The 22,944-nt window shown below is 41.5% G+C and overlaps 1 protein-coding gene across 1 annotated transcript in view; it reads right to left on the reverse strand.

The window, feature by feature from the left end:
- man1a1 (mannosidase, alpha, class 1A, member 1) overlaps positions 1-22,068 on the reverse strand; it is a 73,961-nt gene extending 51,893 nt beyond the window's left edge. The window contains exon 1 of the mRNA XM_088402763.1: positions 21,334-22,068. Within this exon, the coding sequence (XP_088258889.1) occupies positions 21,334-21,846 (513 nt within the window). The 5' untranslated portion in view covers positions 21,847-22,068. The remainder of the gene's footprint in view (positions 1-21,333) is intronic.
- Positions 22,069-22,944: the final 876 nt, after the last annotated feature.

Below are 22,944 nucleotides of genomic sequence, written 5' to 3' on the forward strand. Positions count from 1 at the left end.
ATTTCATTAGGTACACGTACGAATCAACACGCACCTACGTTACAAAAGCGCAATGGCTGCTCCACCCTGGTACAACTGGGAAACAAAAAAATGTTGATGAGCAGGCTACTTGGTGCTGACAGTTTACACATGATCATCTGTGTAGAAAACCCAGGCTGGAAAATCATGAATCAGATCTCGTAGCATGAGTTGCGAGGCTTGAAACGGGATTCACAGTCAGCATCCCGACTTGTTTTTGCTAATCGGATTAGCGGCTCAGGATTCTCCAGGTTGACCACAGCTATTAGGACTCGCTGCTATTTCGGACGAGCTAATTGGCTATACACTGTAAGGTGCCAAGTTGCTCAGCACCGGCGCCGCTAACTTAAGTACCGATATGGCCCCAGGTAGCAAGACTTGAAACCAGAAAACAGAACCAACCAGTACTTTTCAGGGGACCTTTTGGGACAAAATAATGTGTTGCTAACTCAACAGACGCTTGACCGTTTGATGCTAACTGCTAAAACATACCATTTGGACATCTGGTTAAAAAAGATAAGAATGGGATTTTGTTTCAAGTCTGGCAGCGTCCTTTAACATCTGCCAGAATAAGAATCCTTCCACCGGCATGGAAGCAAACGTGGGCTAACCGGGCCAAGTCCAACGTCCGGCGAGGCCCGCTCTGGTTCTCTCGGGAGAGAGAGAGAAGCTGGTTAGTCTCCAGTGTTCTCCTACTGGGCCTACAGCGCAAACAAGCACGCACAGCCACCGTGGCAGATCATTAACCGGCTGTACAAAGGTTGAAGTGCTATTGACCCTTTTTTCTGCTCCCGTTCCAACAATCTGTACACTTGCTACAGAATCCTTGCCGTCTTTGTCTCGAAAGAAAACTTGTGACTAACATTGCGCGTGACTCGGGACATCGGGCCGTCAAGCGTCTTGTCGTAGGACCTCCGCCCTGCTAGTAGGAAGACTCGAATGCTCGTGACGGCCGGGATCAAAAGAAATGTAACTTGATCGAAGTTTAAAACACAAAAACATGGTAACCTGAATAAACTTGGGCCTTATTCAAAATAATGCAAAAAACACTTTGGTGAAAATATTAGCGTCATTTCGACGTAATTCATTGCATACTAACCTACTAGAGCTGCAGCTAATGATTATTTTTAATATTTTATTAATCTGTGGATTATTCCGTTGAATAATCAAAGACTCAGATTAAAAGATGATGTTTTAAATCAACCGGCTGCTATTTACTGCAGGGGTTGTTTTCAAAGAATTTGCAAAACTAGTTTTCGAATCAATTGCCTGATTATTAAAACTTATTTAGGTCCTCGATTAATCATTGCAGCTAATAACAAACAAACAAAAACCAATATGCGTGATTGATATTGTCTTTTCATTTAGCAAATTATTTCCTGTGTTGTGTTGAAAAACGTGTTTTTTTATATTTATATATATATTTATATATATATATATATATATATATATATATATATATATATATATATATATATATATATATATATATATTCAAAGACAACATCTTGTTGACCTTACACACAAAACGTTTTCATGTTAGTCCAAGCCCCCTCAGAAGCAGGCGCATGCTGAGAACTTGGTCAGCGCATTTAAAGATTCCCCTTGATCAAGCATCTTAAAAGCAAATCATCTAAATATCTTCTTCCTTTTGCGTCATCAAAGTGGCGCTGTGAAGTCAGACAAACTACCGCGAAAACTGACGAGGGACGATGCTCGGTTAAAAGGCGACAAATGGCAAACTGATGTGACAAGAAAGAATTGTTCCGACGGGCTTGGCTTGTTTGTTCAAACCATTACCCGCAAAATAATGGCCGGTCGCTGTGCAACATCAGGATTGCGGGCAAACTTCTGGATTTGAAGAAGACTTCTTAAAACTGTCATTTTAAGTGTAACTTGTCAAAATATTCCGTCATGCCTCAAATGACTTCAAATTCGCCATTCCAGGAGTCTTTTGAATTATTCCGAGCAATTGCATGTGAATCGTAGCGCACCTGTGTGCGTTAGCCATCTTGGCGCCACATGCAAATCGGACCCCCTGCTCGTCTCTCCACCGTATAATTAGACTTACAAAAGCGCAAATGTAAGGGGCCGGTCACCCAGGTGGAAGCGCGCGCTGACTCTAATGGCGATGAAATGAATACTTGCGCGGCGCGGGAACACAATTTGCCCGAGTGACAAGTGCACTTGTACATGAGGCCAAGTGAAGCTAAGTGAAGCTCAGCGTGCACAGCCGGAAAAAAAAAAAAAAAGGCCAAAGAAAGAGATGGGGGGAAAAAAAAAAAAAATCTATTAATGCCCGAAAAAAGTGTGGAAGATTATTGGCTATGCAGAAATGACTTCAAAGTAAAACGACAACTACTACTATTACTGTAAACACTCGAGTTTATTTATAGAGGCTTTTCAAAGACTTCTCTCACCGAACAGTATTCTTCAAATAAAAAATATTTCTCAAGAAGAAATGCCTTGCAAATCCCAACATATTTGAGGTGGAGCTTTGAGGATTTGTTGTAAATCCAAAACAAGGCTAAATTACACAAGAGAAAAGACAGTGGACCATCCCACAATTTTCAAAACAAAAATTGATCTTAAATTGGCAGTGTGTAAGATTTAGACCGTTTTTCAATAAAAAGGAATACATTGTAAATTTAAAAAACTTGCAAATCAATGTGTTCTTAACAACCAACGGTATGTTTGAAATATAATCCGAGGTCTAGTTATAATTTAATTATATTACATGGGGGGTGGCACTTCTCTGGAGGCGGCCATGTTTGTTATAGCTACGGACAATGGTAAATGCAGCACCTGCAGCACCGCCTGCTGATCATAATGAAAAAACATCAACATTTTACACACGATCCCTTTAAAGGGAGTATGTGCCTGTGAAAGCTTTAGGGGCATTACGGTAAACGCAGCACGCTTTGTCCTTCAAATGGCCGAGTGGAACCCGGGGAAAAGTACCTGGGGATGGAAACTTGGGAATCTCATTTTTGACGCTTAAACAGAAGCAGCCAGTGGAACATATTCAACTGCTTGCTGACAGGCCTCACTTTGATGAATGATCTTCGTCAAATCGCTTCCACAGTGGCGCCAAACCGGGACCAAATGAGACCACGGGCAACCAAAAAAACACCATGAGTCAAATGAGACCGAATGAGACTATATATTAAGATTTTGTTGTGCCGATAGCAAGTTTAAGTATCAGTCCGATACTCGTCCTAATTTCAATGTATCGGAAGTTGCGGGCACGGTCTTGGAGCAGTTTCACGATTTGGAATTTATAAACTAGAAGAATAGGAAATTGCCATTAATTGTCATTCATTTAATGTAGGTAAAAAAAAAAGCTGTTTTGGAATAGCTAAATGTTTCTTTCAAATGATCTGTCATTGTTTTGTTTTGGTGTTTTTTTTTTTGTGAAATTTTGTATCAAAAGTACGAGCGGTATCGGTATCAATGCTGACTCAAGTACTGGTATCAGTCTGAAAAAAAAGTGGCATAGAACAAACCGAGCCCCAGTCCCAAGGAAACGAATAGGGGACCAAAAGAAACCACAGCGAACAAGTCAAAGCCGACAAAAAACGACTGAAATTGTACTAAATTAGCACACGTCGGTCGTAAAGTTTCGATTACCGGCTCGGGCGTTTTCTGGCACTGCTTGGCTGGCGCGGGCATCAGTCAGGGATGGCCAAAGTCAGACTTTGCAAACATCCTAACGAGCCAGTCCCGCGGTGGCGGCGGGCTCAAAATCATTCAAATCCCAACTGTCTGATTGCAATTTAACGACGCTGATAACGGCATCGACGCGGGGGCCGAGGCGATGCCCGCGCCGCAACGTTTACACGCCGATCGATATTAGCTGATGGCTGCCTGGGGAGGAGGAGGAGGAGGACCGCGATGAAATAAACGAGTGGTGCAGAGAAATAAATCTATACATCGGTGGGAAAAACAGAAAAACAAAACAGCTTCTGGCAGTTAGCGAGACTCCGGCGGGGATGAGATGATTGCCGACAAAGACGTTACGATAAATGCTGGACACGGATGTCTGGGGGCCGTCCAGAAGCGGAGCCGGCGTGGCCATTTTGTGTGTTTTTTAATTAAATTGGATGCGTCTCGCTAACAAGCGAGAATGCCGCGGCAATGCAGGAAATGGATTTAAGTCTTTGCTGAAGATGACTAGTGTTTATACTAGGGACTTTATATTCGAGTGAACAGAGTTTTGTTTCCCGGGCTAATGAAGTTAGCACAATGCACGGCCCAAGACCTGTAAATACTTTCATGTTGGCTATCAGGCTTTGCAAAAGTCTTTCAAGGATACCTGTTCAAAATTTGATCCACATTTGCATACAAGAAGCTTATGAAATCACTACGCAATTCCCCACCAAAGACGCCGACGCTGGTGATGTCAAAGATAGGGAGGTTCTTTGTGATTGGACAAAATTTGGTGGCACTACTGCCGTCTAGAGGCAAGTTCGAACAATGCGACAAATAACATTATGACGTCTGGATAATTTTCCCCCTTCTTGTATTTGTTTCGTTATCTTGACTTTCGAAAAATGCCCCTTTTGTGGATGAGTATATCAAAAATGGAGCGTCTGTAACCTTTGATTGCGTTTCAACAAGAAAAGCTCACGCGTTCGTAGTCCTCATTGTGTGTGTATTTCTTTGTAATACAGTATCGAACCACACACTCCAGTATTGACGTGAACTTTGTCCGGCGTGCAGGAAGCAGACCAATTGGATTTGACCTGGCCACTTGACAATAGGCAAACTAATGAAGACGCAGTAAAAGATCCATTGATTGCCCCTCCCCCCCCACCTCCCCTCCTCCATTACACCCACTGTCCGCGGCCCGGCCTCATCGCTCACTCGGATAACGGACCACAGGGAGAAAAACGGGGAAAAAAAACAAAAAAAATGAGGCAGCATACGGAAAAGCGCTCGGTAATAAATCAAATCAGTTACGATTAATTAATCACGTTCAAAATTGATGATTCGAAAATTGGCGATATTGTAGTCTCAACATTTGGCAAGGGATTTTTGAATTCACATAATTCTTTGTTGGGCTTATTACATTGATTAAGATTTCAATTGCCCAGAATGACTGAGAGAAAAAATAAAAATACAACAAAATATAAATGGAGGTTCTATTTTTTGGACAACTCTTATTCAGACAGGACAACTGCAGGATTAAAGGTGCTTGGAAAATTTTGCGCTACATTTGTATGTTAAAAATTACGCGAAATTTCAAATATTTGCTTTTGTATGTTTGCTTTGAATTATATGTTAGCATTTAGATGATTAACATTAACCAGACCATCATTTGTAACAAGCACATATTTGCAGAATTGTGCACGAGTACTCACTTTTTTCCTGTAAATAATTTTATGTTTATTACTCAGATTCAAATGGATTCAAATCAGAATCACTCAGAGCGACTCCCATTTCAAGGCGCCGAAAGACTAAGTTTTTGTTTTGTTTTTCAGCCGACTGTCAGGTCACAAGACTGACATCAACGTGAAGTTTTTCGCCGGAACCAAAACTAGATGTCAAAAATCGGGTATTTTACCATCCCATCATCAATTTACAAAATCCTCAGAGTTGATACTTGACAGGAATCCCCGGAAAGTTGAAAACGGGAGTACAACCTAACCCCGAACAGTTTGCGCTAGCTCCAAAGTCCGATCCGGCCGACCCATCATTAAGCTCGCCGCTGTTTGCGGATCCAGTCGCTTCAAGGCGCGATCAATACATTATCAGTCAAGGCTGCGAGCTTTGTCCCGATGTCAAAAACGCACATCCAATGTGACGACGGAACACAAGCAAACTCAATTCGGTTCTTAGGCTTTCAATTTCACGCACCTCCACCTCGGCTTATTCACTTGTCTGCGACGTTATGAGGGCTGACAGTTAAAAGCGTGATAATATAGTCATTACGGCACATCTCCGGGTGGACGGAATTAGATTGGCCCCATTCCGGGCTAATTAAGACACGCATTCAAAAAGTACTATTTTATCAACTTTCTGCACGACGTATTAGCCGCAAAATGGTGGCATACGTGCCCGCTCGTCATTATTTCCACATTTGCATTATGATTGCATCTGTGTAATTTGGGAGTTGGTATTCAAATAGAATTTAAAGGGCAAATTATGCTAATTTTCATGTTTTAAAGTCAGTGTGAGTTTAGACATCTCCAGAATATCTTTGCATGATTAATCATATACACCTTGTCCTTTAAGTGAAGACTAGAGATGAGACCAATGTGATTGTTTTTTTTGGGGTGGTTTTTTTGGTCAGGGCTGAAACCGATTCAAATTATTGGGCAAGTAGGCAGACAACCGATATTTGGAGACTGTAAATATTAATATTGAATAAATACAATAAATATTTGTGTGTGTGTGTGTGTGTGTGTGTGGGGGGGGGGGGGGGGGGTAGAGTGGGAGGGTGGGGGTGATGCCGTGAATGACCCCGGCGAAAAGGCTTTGTTTTTGTCATGTGAAGTTTAATTGCAATAAAATAAGATTTTTTTTTTTAAGGCACTTTGATGCACGGCTATTTTTTCAATTTTAGACTAAGCTGTAACCCGTATAAACACTGTAAAACCTAATTAACAGTTGTTGAATGTTGATTTATATTGCTTTTATCAGGTTTATTTCAATTTTTTGAGATATTTTAGAGATATTTATAGTTCGTGGGTCGAGTGGGGGTGGCGAACAGTTTTCTCTTGCCTGGGGGAGGTGCTTGGCAAAATGTAAGAGAAGCACTGTCTTAGCGTCACATGCATCGCTGTATTTGGCGGGAAATAGTGATGACATAAATCGAAATCGAAAATCTTTTTGAATCGAAAATGTATTCAAAATCGGATCGCAGACCCAAAAATCAGAATAGGATCATGAGATAGTCCCAGATTCCCACCCCTAATGAACAGTATTGTATGTCGTATTATGTATTTCATCAGAAGCCTCAAAGTCTGAAAAACATGGCGCTGATAAAATTCTTCATCTTGCTCATTTCCATCTAAAAAAAAGAAAAACCTGGCACTTGGAACAGGGGTGTGTAGACTTTTTCCATCATTGCGCATACACTGCTGTTCTCATTCTGCCTTATGTAAATATGTAGGTTCATGGAAATGTTTGCTTCTTTGATGTTTTTTGATGTCCAATTCTGCTGACTAATGAAAGTGGATTTTATTCAAATTTGTGTCAGTTTCCAACACACAAGAGCGCATGTGATTCATGTTGATGGAAATGAGTGACCAGCAGTATGAAACCGCCAATAATCCCCGGCATCAATTACACAAAAATTCCAAAGCTCCTCTGTGCGAGTGTGCTTGACCGACTGCTTGCCTGCGTGAATAATTTAGCTAGTGTACTTTTTCCACTTCCGCGGTAAGTGGGCTTGCCACAACAACACAGAGAAAAGAAGGAACTAAAGAAGCTGCCCCGCCCACAAGCGCATCTCAAAGGAGGGGCTGGAAGTGGAAGTGGGCAGCTGACACATCGGCTCAAGTTTTGCTTCGGCGTGGAGGCAGGCGGCAAAAAAAAAAGTCGGCCCTTGAATGCCGCCGGCGCTTTCATGTGCGTAGTGTGTGTCTGTGCCCTTTAACCGGAATTTGACCCTCAACGACACAGAAATGCCATTCAAGTGCTTAATTGTCATCTTGGTTACATCAAGTTGATTTAGAAAGAGGATTAATGGTTAAAGAAACAATACTACAATGCCTTCATTGACAGAGAAACCTGCTGGCACCACAACGCCGGCCCGAGGCCCCGAGCTAATTGCGCAATCTTACGTTCATGCATGAGCCAAATTTACAAATTGACAAATTTATTCAGGATTTAGTCGCAATAGCTCAGAAACTGCCGCCGTTCTAAACTTTACCTCACTCTTTTCCTCACTTTTCATTCAATATCTTTTTTTCCACAAAACCACAAAAAAATGATGAACAAGCTGTTTCTCCAGGTCCTGTTGAAACAGTACTCATACATTCTATGAATGCAGCTTGAGGCTTAAAGCTAATTTTATCATGATTCTGGTTACCAGACGGAAAAAGGATTCTTGCGAAAGTAGTGGTAGAGGAACTTCATTCAATTCGCTTCCTTGTCCATTAAGTGTGATGTTCACTTTTAAAATGGTGAGGAAAACCAGTTTTCCTTGTAAAACCATACAGGCCGCCGGGCCAGCCTGAGGCTCTAAGCTAACGATAAATATTTCTTCGGTTTATTACCTAAACAAATATGATCACGGTAAAACAGTTTGGAGTATAATGAACGTAAAGAAATGAACAGGTTTTACCTAAAAAAATGGATTATGGTAAAGCAGTTGGAGTATGACGACACAATATAGGACGCAAAGAAATAAACAGCTTTTCATAAGTGTGGCATGTATGTTATATATATATATATATATATATATATATATATATATATATATATATATTAAAGATTAGGGATTTTTGATCCCTCTTTTTCCTAGTGTGAGTACTCAACTCGAGTACTCATAGATACAGATACCATAAAAGGCTTGATACTTACAAATAATAATAAACTAAAATGAAAAAATAAAGTAAATAATTAAAACAAATTCACAAGACAAAAACTTGGCACACAAGGCAACATAGCTAACTTACTTGCTGAGTGCTAACCAATGAAAAAAATAAAACCTGCGTAGAACCAAGCACATTATTTACGTTTAAGCACATTTTAATCAATTACCAGTCAAAATGTCATTTTCAGTCATTTCAAACGAATTTATTCAAATTTTTTGCCAATTGGATTTTTCAAAATCAGTCCCAATTTACAGCTGTATATATAAGGAATCAGGTGAGAAACTCAAAGCCATTTCACACTGCTAAATAATATCTTAGGAAAAGCAGAAAATTTTGTCATGCAAACGTGAGAAACACTGCCCCTGGTGGTAGGGTGACAAAGTACTTGACTTGAAATTTAAAAAAAAAAAAAGTGTTTGATCTTTTAAAGGACAAATGAAGTGAAACGGTATGTACGGCTGTGTCACCAAGTTCCCCCTGGTTGTGTTCGTGTTGAAGACGATCCACAAGTTTTTACTTTTCTTCCACTCGCTGATCTCGCACAAACTCCGACCGCGCTGCAACTTTTCAACGTGCTCCATCATGTTGCGTTCCTGCCCGGAGGCTAACTCGTGCTGTTTGCTGATCGCGCAATTACGCTCGATGCTGATAAATCATGGCGCTAATTACTTTAAAGAAGAAAAAAAAAGCGGAACACAAAAAAACAAACAAACAAAAAAGGGACCTTTTGCTTTTGTGACTCAACCCCCCCCTGCTCTGGCAAATAGCTAATAAAGTATGCAAAGATAAGTTTCAATGCTAGCAGAAGAAAAAGCTAGCTCTCACACGCACGGTAGATTGAAAAATAAATTGCCTGTGTGATTGACAGCCGCAGACTCTCGCTATTAGAGCGAATTGGATTTGCGGAAAGAAAATCAGCCGGCCATGACCCCGGTGTGATTGGGACAACAGGGATATTGAATATCCTTACGCGGTTCCCGGCATCGCCATCGGTTGACATCAAATGTCGGTCGCGCCCTTTCGGAGAGCCGCGCTGGAGGGTTCGCATCAAAAACAGCTCGGGTACTGAAAAGTTTGGAAAAAGCAAGCGACGGTCGCAAATGACTCGGCGACTTGTTGACTCGTCGGGAAAAAGCACATCCACGTCATTGGACTTTGGATTTTTGGTCGGTGGCCCGCGCGAGCTGAGACTACAAAGTTTTATGAGGCTGGTGTGATAAAAATAACAAAACAGGAATCAGGCTCTGTTCAATTACCTTAAGGGAAATACCGCCTGGAATGCGGCCAGAAGAGGGGAAAACCACACTTTCTAATCAAAAAACTGTCTTCACATTTCTCGGCATACTCCACGGGCATACTTATGGGCCGCATAGAGGAAAATCTATTCCCAAGTGGGCCGGACCAGTAAAACCACGGTATATATTTTTATAACTATATACCCTCAGATTTATTCTTTTTTTTAATTCTGTCCAAAATAGTCCAAACAGAACATCGTGAAATCGATGTTTTGCAAAAGTGGAAGAATGTTGGACGCGTGGTTTAGAAGACATCTTTGCAATAGTTTCGCACTGCTTAACACATTCAATGACAGCCATTTTCCTTGAGGTTTAAAGCTAATTTTATCATGATTCTGATTACCAGACGGAAAAATGATTCTTGCGGAGAAATGTGAAGATGGAAAAGAAGTGGTACTGGATACCACTCTGGCATCCAGAAGAACTTCATTCAACTCGCTTCCTTGTCCATTAAGTGTGATGTTCACTTTAAAAATGGTGAGGAAAACCAGTTTTCCTTGTAAAACCATTCAGACCGCCGGGCCAGCCTGAGGCTCTAAGCTAACGATAAATATTTCTTCGGTTTATTACCTAAACAAATATGATCATGGAAAAACAGTTTGGAGTATAATGAACGTAAAGAAATGAACAGGTTTTACCTAAAAAAAAAAAATGATTATGGTAAAGCAGTTGGAGTACGATGACACAATATAAGACGTAAAGAAATAAACATCTTTTCATCAGTGTGGCATGTATGTTATATATATTAAAGATTAGGGACTTTTGATCCCTTTTTCCCTAACCGATACTAGTGTAAGTACTCAACAAAACGGACTTAAAATTAACATACATCATGGTAAATTATTTCCTGAGTATTCATATCGTTAATGAATTAAATCTTTTAATAAATATTTGTTGGGTTTATTACTTGAATTGAAATCAATTAAAATCATAATCTTCCTGAAAGACTTGTGAAAAATCGAGATTTTTTTTTTTTTTAAATAAGCAAAGGAGGTTTGGGGAATCGCGGGATGAGGTTCCAAATGACAAACCGCAAATATGCAAGGTCCACTGTGCCTACTTTTGTCCCACCCGGTATTGTACATTTTATTGTTGCTGCAGTATGTTTTTCTCCCGAGAACAGAACAGTTCCATGCTAACGTCAGACGAAAAATTACGAGAGCGTAATGCCCCGATGTCGCGGCAAATCAATGTATTCAGTTTGCTCCGTTTCTGTGGGTAGCGTGTGCAAATATATTCCCCTTTGATAGTACATACAATCCAATCAATATCCTCTTGAATGCTAATGAGCTAGCAGCGTTTGTTAGCCGCCAGCGAGACAAGACAAATGGCACTTCCTCGCCCGGCTAATCCGAACGGCCCGGACAAACGCGTGAGGCTCCGTCATTAATGTTGGCTCGGACTTGTGGATTCTACACGCTTGTCCCCCCACCCCCACATACCCCCGGGGGGAGAAGGATTGTGCTGCTTAGCATAGATCTCATATTTTTTTCCATTATCTTCTTTCAAGAGGGCTTTCTCAGCTCCAGGTTTGGTTGTTTTGTTTTTTTATCCCTTGTACTAGGGCTGCACAAATTGTCGAATTTTAATCGCGATCACGATATTGGCTGCCACGATTAATTTAGCTGATCCTCGGCGATATTAACATTTAAAAGTCTAGCACTTTTTTTTAATTACAAGTCAAATTGAGCACTTTTTAATCCTACCACCTGGGGGCATTGTTTCCCGACTGTCAACGGAGACCCATTATGAAAAATCCAATTGGCAAAAAAATGGAATAAATTCGGTTTGAAATGATTGAAAATGACATTTTGACTGCTAATTGATTAAAATACGCTAAAAAGTAAATATTTTGCTTCCAAGTAGGCTTATGTTTTTCATTCGTTTGCACTCAGCAATTAAGTTAGCTATGTTGACCTGTGTGCCAAGTTTTTGCCATTGATTATTTTTCACTTTATTTATTTGAATCACTTATTATTATTTGTAAGTATGAAGCCTTGTTTATATGCTGCTTATTTTTTTTTTTTTAAAAGGGCAACAAATAGACACGTTGATGAAACCTGAGGAATAATCGTGATTAATAATCTTTTTTCTGTCAGCGTTGAAAGATGTGCCAAAATGCTCAAAATGGCATGGCACCCTTAGGGATGCCTATTCGGATAACGCTTAGCGTTGAAAGAGTCAGGCGGCCGTGCCATTTTGACATGTTGTCAGCATCTGGGTGAAATTTCAGCTCCCGCGTGTCTTCTTTCAATGTTTGCCTTTTGATGAGAAATGCATTTGATGTAAAGATCAAAAGACTGGACAAAATACCGCACATGGGTTACGTAACGTTTCGTTACTAAAAGCAAACTTGAAGTATTTCAAGCTTTTGCGTGAAATGGCGTCTCGTCCTTGTCCGCTCATTTATGTAGTGCTGTAAAATCAAGCAGCAAAGAGGGAAAGCGCGTTAAACGCGGCGGCTTCCAGGGATGTGCGGGGGCGTATCGATGTCTCCCTATTGACATTGCAATTAGCCAGTATTTTAAGGAATAAAAGCCTATCAGTTAAATGTCATCCGAATACGCAAACGGCGCCTCCGATCTCATCGAGTGCGGCTAATCCGACGATAAATCTGAGCGCGTACTTGATTTCGTGAGCGGGTGAGGGCCGACTGGCACGTTTCGAAGCGGCGCTCGGGTTTTTGCGCACGAGAGGGAAGACACGCTGACATGACGCTCTAATGTGCCATTTAAATTTTATAGCGCACTTTGAGCACTTAAAACATTAAATCTTAAATGTTCGGAACGGAATCACCTGCCATACTCGTGCATCAAAACGCATGTAATTGAGCCCAAGGCACGACAGCGAGGAGCTGGAAACTGCCAAGTTTAAGGTACCTTTATGAAAAGATTTTTTCACGTCTAGACAATTATTGGACAAATGTGCTCAATTTTGCGGTCCTTAGATGCGCTGGTGCGGGATATTTATTATTTTAATGCTCCGGGGGCGCCGGCAAAATCCCAGAATAATTGCATTTTCGAATCAAAATGGCCAACGATTTGCACCTTGCACAGCAAAGCTCCTAGATTGATGTTTACTTTACCCTTGTTGAAAAAAGTCCTAGCTCTGTAAGAGGGCGTCAACTCCAAAACATTTTTTGACATTCTGAATAATATTGCGTTTGTCAAATATGAATTAAGCAGCAAATTCAAACCCAATATTTGCAACAATATGACTCACTTTTCTAATTTGTTTAAAACCTGATTATAAAGCTTACTAAGGCTGCACAATTAATCAAATTTTAATGGCGATCACGATATTGGCTGCCACGATTAAGCTGATCCATCATACATGTCAAATCAAACACTTTGCCATCTTACCACCAGGGGGCAATGTTTCCCACATGTAAAATAATGACCAATTAATTTGGAAATCAATTCATGGTTGCACCTCTGATCGTCCTGTGAGCGCTAGATCGAGTTTGAATTCTTGCTCTCCAGGCTGGAGCAAAACAAGCTACCAAGACAACAACTATTTTTATCCATTTGTCTGGAAAACTGATGTGGCTTTGCAAAAGTGCATTCAAGCGTCTGCGTACACTTTAACTTGATGCACTTCTATGAGTTTTGCCATTCATGCTTGAAGCTTCGCTCTGGCTCTGACCTACAGCACAAACATTAAATGCATATAATTCATCCGGCTCCGGGCTTTTCTAAATCAATGCTCAGTGACCAAACCGGGAGGAGCGCAACCATTGCGGTTGAGAAGGCAGGCGGCGAGGGCTTGCCAGGATCTCGCTTGAGGCTAACGAAGCAACTAGTCAAAGGTTATGACAATGCGAGAAAACATCAGCCCGTCATCATTGGGGAAGTTAAGATTTCCTCATGTGGCATCCGCGGAGCCATGGGGCAGCTCAGAGAAGATCTGCGACGGGGGATTTTTTTTCCCCCCGCAGCAAGACCTACTTAGACCACCCACCCAAATGTAAACATCCACTGGGCCTTCCACGACCCAACAGTGACTACTGCCACAGTCCGCACTGACGTGATGTGATGTGACATTTCTCCCAGGCTAGCCGTATATTTAAGAGTAATATTCATTAGTGCTGAATTCTTACAGAAATAAACATAAACACTCATTTTAAAGCCAATCCTACCTCCTTTTATATTGGTGTTACAACTACAAATATATTCACACATACAGTACATATTTAAACGCACACGCAAATATATAAAACGTAAAATCGACATTAGCTACAGCTAACATGTACTACATACCACTATGGGCTGTCGCATGTGACGTTAGCGTCATTAGCTTGTAGTTGGTACTTTAGCAGTTGAATGACATCACGCAGGAAGCATTTCGCATGACCTCATACTAACCTTGATTATTAAACTTAGATGCTCAAGATAATCCAAAAATAAATATTATTGCTCCCATGGACTTGTAAATGATGTCTAGATCACTGGAAGCGCAAATGAAAAATGTACAAATAAAACGACCTAAAAAGGTTACTCTCCGCACTCATCAACATACCTGCCCCATCTCAAGGCAAACAAAGGAACTGCATTCATATTGTCAACTGCTACAATTCAAAGCTAATTCAAAGTGTTTAGGAGCATTTTTTATTCTTCGTTACTTTATGTATTTTAAGTTGCATGATTAATATGCACTAATGCGATTCTAAGATTTGTTTGTATTCATATTCATTTACACTTTCCAAATTCAACCCTAAAGCGACTTTTCCATTAAGCTTGTAGTTCATTCCGGAGTAATCACTTGCTCTTAAAGTATTCAATTCAATTTGATACCTGCAGAACCTTCATTAAAATTTCATGTACCCTCTGAGGTGCTTTCAATTATCCTCATGGGTACACATGCCTCCATTTGAGAATCGCTGGGCAAAGGGGTAAAGGAAAGGATTCAGGTGAAGAAAAATTGGATTAGGAATCAGGCTTGGGTAGCGTTGGATTAAAGGTCAGCCAGCAAAACTTGTGGCGTACTTACTCTATCCACCGCTGGGGTCACCGAAATGACGTTGTAACAACTGGAAAGCACGCTACACAAAAGATACTACACAAATTCCATTGCATTTCACGCAATACACAATAGTAAGCGATGTTTTCGAAATTTGACACACAGAAGATGAAAAAAAAACCTTCACCACTAGAGGGGGCTAACACACCGTGAAACAACCAGGAAATTCCTTTTCTAATGGCTTCGGTGACATCATAATAGCGTTTGGCGATTGACCTGCTTTGCAGCTACTATATAAACACGTTGTCAAAACAGTTACGCGTTGGAAGGCGGTTTTAAAAGTCTCAAGAATAAGTTCTCCATCTTCCCCCCCTGGTCTTTAAGGTTAGGGTTCGGATCTAGGGTTAATCATGTAAGGCTAGAGGATAGGGTTTTTGGATTACGCTTCACAAAGGCATTAGCTGTTGGATTAGAATCAGCGTTCGAGTACGGGCGTTTCTGGGTGGCCCTTTGCACATGTGCAACGCACCATCAGGCATTTGTCCACTTTGCCAACCTTTTAGAGCCTGAAATGGAATTTCTTTATCGGCCTAACCTGGTTGCTTCTAAGTCCTATTTCTGTATCGATCACTGAACTAATTACCTCTGGCTCCCGGACCTGCTTCTTCTCCACAAGTGTGTGCGTGTTTGTGTCGGCTAGAGTTACTGCCGATCCCTGAAAAGGCTCACTTTAATCGTCTAATGGCCATAATAGCTGTGACTCGCAGCTGTATGTGGCCTTTGAGTGGCTTTAAAAACATTGGAGGCTACTGCGCTGTATTGGGTGTGGATAACATGTGACGTAAAAACCTGCTCAAGAATTGTTGCTCTTTATTCTTATTGACAATAGGCCCTCACCCTACCACGGTTTACTTTTCTCGTTGGGTTGAAGATTTTACGATTGTGCTTTTCCAGTCTTGCCGTGTTGCGGATTTTACAAACGGACAAATCGAACTATAGAGGACAGATGTGGCGTTTTATCGTCAGGGTTTGCTCTAACAAGTCCGTCCTTGTTCACGCACAGAAATATCACTAAAACTGAGAGGAGCGTGTAAAATGTATGTCTTCAGCTGATTCAATTCAATGAAATTTATTCTGTTTTTCGAGTTTTTACATTGTTGACTACACTGGTTTGTCTTATACACGGTGACATCAAAATGACCAGAATTTTACCCCAAAATCAAGGGTGCGTCGTATACACGGGTGCATCTTAAATTTGGGGAATTACGGTAAACTCGTTAAAAAAAAATAGCTCATTAAGTCCCAAATACATCAGTCTACACACTCACACACAGAGCAATTATAACTAATGCAAAATTGTGTCCCCTCTGGAAAATGTATGCATATAAAAGTTGCCCTCTATAGCAGCGGGTATATGAGATTTGAACACAGATTCTGCCTAGATCAGCAAATCAAATCAAAGGCTTTGTGATCTACCAAAGGAACAATACCTTTTTATTTTCAAATGAAGAGCAAATTAACTAACATGAAACAACTTATTTGTAAATGGCAATTAAACCGAATCTTTTGCATAACTTTAAATGTCTTACGTTTTTATATGGACGCGGTGGTTTGGTACGAAGACGAAAAAAGTATTTAAAAAAAAAAAAAACATCACTGACGACAAGTTGAGACCCACTGCCTTAGCCTAACCCCTGCATTTATCCGTTAACATTAAATGTAACCACATAACGTTCAAAAAAGGAGGTACTCCCTTTTTAACAGCATCATGCAGATTTTGTATTTATAAGATTGCTGTCATCTGATTAAGAGCAGGACTCGGAGTGAACAGTTTTAATTTGGTGTCCAAACGGAATTGCGACTAGACTTGAGGAGCATGTGCTTATTTTCCTTTGCGGCCCGCCTGAAACTCAATCAACTCCCAGTAGTTAGGAACACAAAAAGCCTCGATTTGCCGTCAAATAACAGCATCTCTTCAGCCGCGCCCGCCTTTATTAATCCCGTTTATCAGCTGCGAATTTTCCCAGCGAGCCTCCCCGTCCCTCGGGTCTCCGGGGGTTTCCTCGAGAGCGAGATCGCCGCCGACCTGGCGGCTTCTCTTCAAATCTTTGATTTGGAGGCGGCAAACACATTTGGCTGATTACATGAATGCGGGGCTTCCTGACAAACAAGATGTTTGACCTTCTCGGGGAGGTCGCCAAGCTTCACCGCACCAACCCGACGGGAAAGACTCTTGATTGGAAGGTGGCGGATACCCGAGGTTAAAGTTTGAGATGCGATCCAAACCCCTGCGGAGAAACTCGTCTTGTTTCTGGAATCTCGGGCCTCCAAGAAAACTGCTGTGGTGACGCAATTTTTGCAGCAACAACATCAACCAACAAAAAAAAATATCAGTAAAGCTTTAGCCAACATATTCGCTGACTCAAAGGACATAATGCGCACGAGATGTCAAATTACATCAAAGGTTGTGTACAAAGGACATCAAAATTCACAAAACATGAAAGTTTGCGATCTTTGGACTTTCTTAATGCCAACACGAACTATACACAATTTTTTTTTTTGCATAGTCAATGTGTAAAAAACGTTTTTTGACAAAGCAATTAAAACGATCAATTGACAACACAATTAACAGATTATTTGATAATAATTGCTAGTTGCAGCCCTAATTTCTTCATTTTGCTAGCATGTATTCCAAAAGGTGGAATGACCTTGCCAAGAAAAAAACCAAACCGTGTCATCTACAAGGGTCTTGGAGGACGCTGCGGCTCAACAATGGGATGATAATGGGCAATTGTCCATCCGTTGTCGCCACGTGTAATTATGTACAAATTAGCCAGCTGCCATTTTTGATCCGGCAGGGGCCATAGAAAGCAAATAAAAAAAAATCTACTTGCAAAACCAGCTTGTTTATTGGTTTCACAGATCAGTCGGTGTCTCGTATAAATTGTATTCACTGCGCTTTTTTTTTTTTTTGGTCCCCTGTTCCTGAGCTGCAGGGTTCTGGCTTTTGGAGAAGGTGTAAAATCAATGGCGCTGACCCGAGCGTATTGACGCCGCCATTGCCCCGCCGACACATTGTCATGCGACGCCTTCCCAAGAGCGCCGAATTACGTATGCGGCCTTAGCACTTGGAACAAGCGAGCGACCTTTTGGTGTGATTCATTCGAATGGCGGGCACTCTTATGAACTGGGCTGATTCAGAGCGTGAGGAACAACCTACTTATCAGCTGTGGCTCCTTTTCGCGCCACAACGATAGAAAAAGAAGTCCTAGCCCCGTTAAAGTACAAAATGTGCTTTTCCCAAAACGTTAGCCGATCAGAAATGGCAAAACTGCAACGATTAATCGACAACTGATGTTTGTTTTTTAAGTGTCGGGGGAAGTATCTGGTCAAGTTTTTTTCAAGGTCGCAATTGTTAAGACGAATTTAAGACATTCTGAAAGCGTTGCAGTTGTCGTCAAACTGTCTTGCTTGTTCGTGAACGTGTTAAAAATTTCCTTGCGACATGAAGTACGGTAAGGACTGTTTAAGAATGTCTTTGGAAAATTTTAAGAACAATTGCAAACTTAAATGAACCCGAATGAACCCCTGACGTGCACGCGCATTCACTGTCTTCGTCAAAACTCGAAAATGTTCAGATTTCAGCGTAACCATTGTTGGTAATCAACTACCGCATTTTCCGCACTATAAGGCGCACCGGATTATAAGGCGCACCCGCAATTAATGACATATTTTAAAACATATTTTACAACAGATTCCACGATTATAACTATGATAGTTAGTTGCAGCCTTAGTCAAAAGTTTCCCACAAAAGCCAAAAAACCCAAATATATTCCAGTTGTAGGATATGGGACAACAAAAGTGAACTCACCAGATGACAAATTTCTTAAAAACTTTCCAAAAGAAAATTGCTGGAAATTCCCAACTGTAATTGGAGCTACGCCCAAAAACTTTTGTCTACACAGTATACTATCAGTTGTACAGTATACCGAGTGCAGCCCACGAGCTGTCAAGCGATGAAAAATGGACTCCCTAACCAAAAGCTATGTTGTTGTTGTTTTTACTTCATTAATATTTGATCAGTGTAAAAAAATATCCCCCAAGCCAGACCATTTGTGTTTCTCTTTACGACAACAGCAGCCGCCTCAGTAGCTGAGTAGCGCCTGCTGTTGTCGCTTTAAAAGTCAAGCCGTCGCCAGATGGACGAGCGCAATAACGCTGATGTAAGAAACAAAAAAGAATGAAATACAAGAGTGACGTCTCATCTGCATATCAAAAGCTTGAAAGCGGGAGATTGCAGGTAGATGGTAAATTAGAAGCAAATTTCTTGAATGGGCATTAAGATGGCGATATTGTCGCGAAATAGGCAACGTCAAAAATAACCGCTCCACTTGGCTGTCTCGACGACGTTGTCTTTTTTTTGAAACCAGCTCCCTCTTGTGGTTTCTCTCTGCGTACGCACACCGAACAACGAGGCACTCTAAAGCAGCTACACAGGTGGGTTCATTTTCATGTGCAGGCACAGCTAGCTTGCTAATAGTCAAAACTCATAAAACATTCAAAACATCCCAAATATTTTTTTCTTTTTGTGCGCCCAGTAAATCAAAGAAAGAACACAAGCCTCAGATGATGACTGATTGAAACTGGTTTTGCAGTATAATACCATTTCCCTCATGGTGAAACCTGACACACACAAATAGACGAGCCCTGAGGGAAGGAGCGGCGCATCGGATCCAGCGCGCATTCCTCCGTTCCCCCGGAGACTGCTTGCCGAAGAGGACAATGTCGAACCCCGAGAAAAATGACACATTAAATGCCCAGTCCAATTCGCGGGTGTCAAACTCAAGACCTGGGGGCCAGACCGGGCCCGCGACATCATTTTACCTGGCCAGCAAATTCCAAGAAAACAACCGCGAGAAGTTATTTTTGTAAGCAGTCACTCCTTTAAAATACACCGGAAAACCGTTGAAGAGTTTACTACTGCAGCTTTTGTTTTCAAAACAAGTCACGGTTATTTCATTCATCAACACAACAAGTCGTCTGCCAGAGCTATTTTTAAACTTAAAATTGCCCCGGCCCTTTGAACGTATATCAACAGTAATTATTCCGTAATTTTTGTTGTCATTCCTGAAAACAGACCATAAATCAATCAAAACATAGCCAAACATCTGCTTTTACTTCCAAAAACAATAGCTGCACCGGTAGATTAAGCTATATAGTGAGATATTGATTAGTTGCTCTAAATAATACGAAATAAAAACAACAAATTGATACACGGTATGTGCAGTGTTGGGAGTAATGCATTACATAAGTAATTTAGTTACTATAACGCGGTAGTCTAATGCATTTTACTCGGTATAAAAGAGAGTAACGCAATGCATTACAATGCATTTTTAACCTGAAAGTGGCAGTGGGGGGTTTTCCGCCAAATTCACCAAAAACACCGCGAGATCAGGAGGAAAGTCCGGGGCAAAATCTTTACTTTCTGTTATTAATAACTACAGCAGCAGAGAAGATGAGAGATGAATCCTCTGAGAGAAACTATGACTGCGGACGGCGAGAAAAATTAGTCTGACATCACTGGTCAAATGAAAGTACTGACTGGGATTGTTTTGTGTACCGGAGGATGCCAACGGGATCTTCGGCTGCAGGAAATCGCTTTGAGACGCGTTTCAAATGGGGCCGCAGCGCGAGTATGACACTCCAGAACAGGGTTCGCCAATCTTTTTCAAACTGAGGGCTACTCCCTCGCTACTGAGTAAAAACGTAGTGCTACCGGTTTGATACACACTTCTGAGTGGCAAATTTGCAGAGTACCTGTCATAATGTTATTGATATTATTATTGTTATATCCATTTATACGAAGACACAAACCATGTTAGTGATTTCTCACAGTAACAGCTGCAGGTATTATGTAAATCAAGTTTAACCATATAGCAGCATTTCGATCATTATTGGAATATTTTCTTCCACATCTTTCTCGTCAGCCAAGAGTTGGCACACACCTGCTTTTATGATAACTACATGGATGTGCCACGGTGAACTTTGACATGTGTCTTATTTCAATGTTTTTCCCTTATACGTGACAATAAATCTCTTTGAATCTTCTTTTAAAAGAAGCCGACAAAATACTGTACGAGGGTTAATCTGCATTATTGTTTGTAAAGTCCCTCTAAAACCGCAAGGTTTTATCACTTGTAAGCTATTTGCATATGGGCTATTCCTGCGGTAGTTGGGGGCGAGCTGACGCCCGCGGGCATAGCGTTGGTGACCCCTGCTCCAGATGCTTTTCTCCCTGCAGCGGTTCACGTCTGATTGCACGGCAGGCAATCCGTTAATAAAAATATCCGATTGTGCTCTTTACATGCTTCTTGTGAATAAAACGTTCGAGCGGACATAAATGGGGCGTTTTGATAAATGCTCCAAAATGTTTACGCGTGGCGGCTCGTTGACGGGAAGGAGGGGAAATCGAGTGCCATACTGAAAATGACGTTTGTGCAACGAGGTTCGCTTACCTCCTTGATCTTGGCCCTGCGATCCCTTGTCGTGGGGTCCAAGGGTTCGTGTCCAGTGGCCCCCGGGGGTCTCCGGTACTCGATGTAGGGTAAATCATTTGCACCCTTCCCACCTTGATCCAAACTCTCCTTGGCAACTTTCTCCTTTTCGCTTAAAATGTCCTGCTTGATCTCGTCGGGCCGCTTCTGCAGAGTATCCTTCGCCTCCAGCAGAGCTTTTTCGTGGTCCTTCTTGATTTTGGCCAAGACCTTCTCGTCGCTTCCAGCGGACCCGGACTCGCTTCCACCTTCCAGTCCGGTGCGGGTGTTGGTCTCCACGGTTGAGGAATGGAAGAAAACTCCGCTGAGTAGCTTGGACGAGTCGGGCAGGAAGAAAATCGCTCCGAAGCACAGCGTAATGAAGGCGCTGAAGACCAAAAGCAAGATAAATTTCTCCGTTAACCTGAAGGAGGTCGGGTTGGCGGACTTCCTACTCGGGGTGGCTGTGAACGGCAAAAGAGTTGAAACAGGCATGTTGCTCCGCTTCCTTCTGCCCGACGACGACAAAAACGGCTTTCCCCCGTGGTTGAGCTCTCGACTTAGCTTTCTAATCCGCTCAGACGTCCGTCTCCGGAGTACGGGAGCGAGACGACGCCAGAGAAAGCGCCGACTTCAAGTTGTCCATAGCTGGGGAGAGAGTGAGCAACAGCGGGGAACTCGCGGAGCTCAAAACCAAGCTGGTCTCGGGCAGGAAAAGGCGGGGCCACGTTGCGTGACAGCACCGCCAGCGAATCACACCTATAGACTAGTGACGGGCGGGAACGCGGAGAAGGCGTGGCTTAACAGGACGACGATAAAGTCCCGTGACGGTATCTTTGTCGATACCAAACAATCTTTGACTTCAAAAAATTGATTAAATTAAACATTATTTATGTTTAATATATAGATGCTCCAAGAACCATACTACATTATGCTTTGAGAGACAGAATAACAAACGTTGACTTTTTTTTTTTTAAACATTCAACAAAAACTCACTGGACCAACAAAAAAAACTTGGAAATGTAATCCACAATGTTGTCCACAAAAAACGTTGTGTTTCTTTAAAAATATAGAACAAGGTATCCAGGTAGTCATTTCACAGGACAGTGAAGCCCCAAATATTATGCGAAGAACTGCTGCACAAATAAAACCGATGAATATTTCCTAATAACAAAAATGATGTGAAACTAAGATTTAGTTTAACAATAACGGACTACAATTCCTGGTTGTAGCAATTTGGAACACAAATGATGCTGCAACACATGTAGGCAAATCATATCACCATAGTTACATGGATTTCCCTCTGGTTGGCCCTACAAGGCTCAAAAAAGCCGGACAAACAGACTCCCTAGAGCTATTAATTCTCAAAACAAGAACACACTGAGGATAGCCACTGCACTGAAACGTTAATTTTCATTCTATATTTGTTCTATTGATTGTTCATCTATATGTTATATGCCCAATCAGAGCAGCACACAAAATGTTGTTGTATACCAGCTATAAAATGATTGTAATAGCATTCTATTCTATGCTGTGGATTTGTTTACTTATTTTTTAAAAGGTTTTCCACGGTCGGACTTTAATATGCACGTT

Source organism: Hippichthys cyanospilos, chromosome 20 (assembly GCF_059441005.1).
Source record: "Hippichthys cyanospilos isolate Australia breed blue-spotted pipefish chromosome 20, RoL_Hcya_1.0, whole genome shotgun sequence".
Lineage (NCBI taxonomy): Eukaryota > Metazoa > Chordata > Actinopteri > Syngnathiformes > Syngnathidae > Hippichthys > Hippichthys cyanospilos.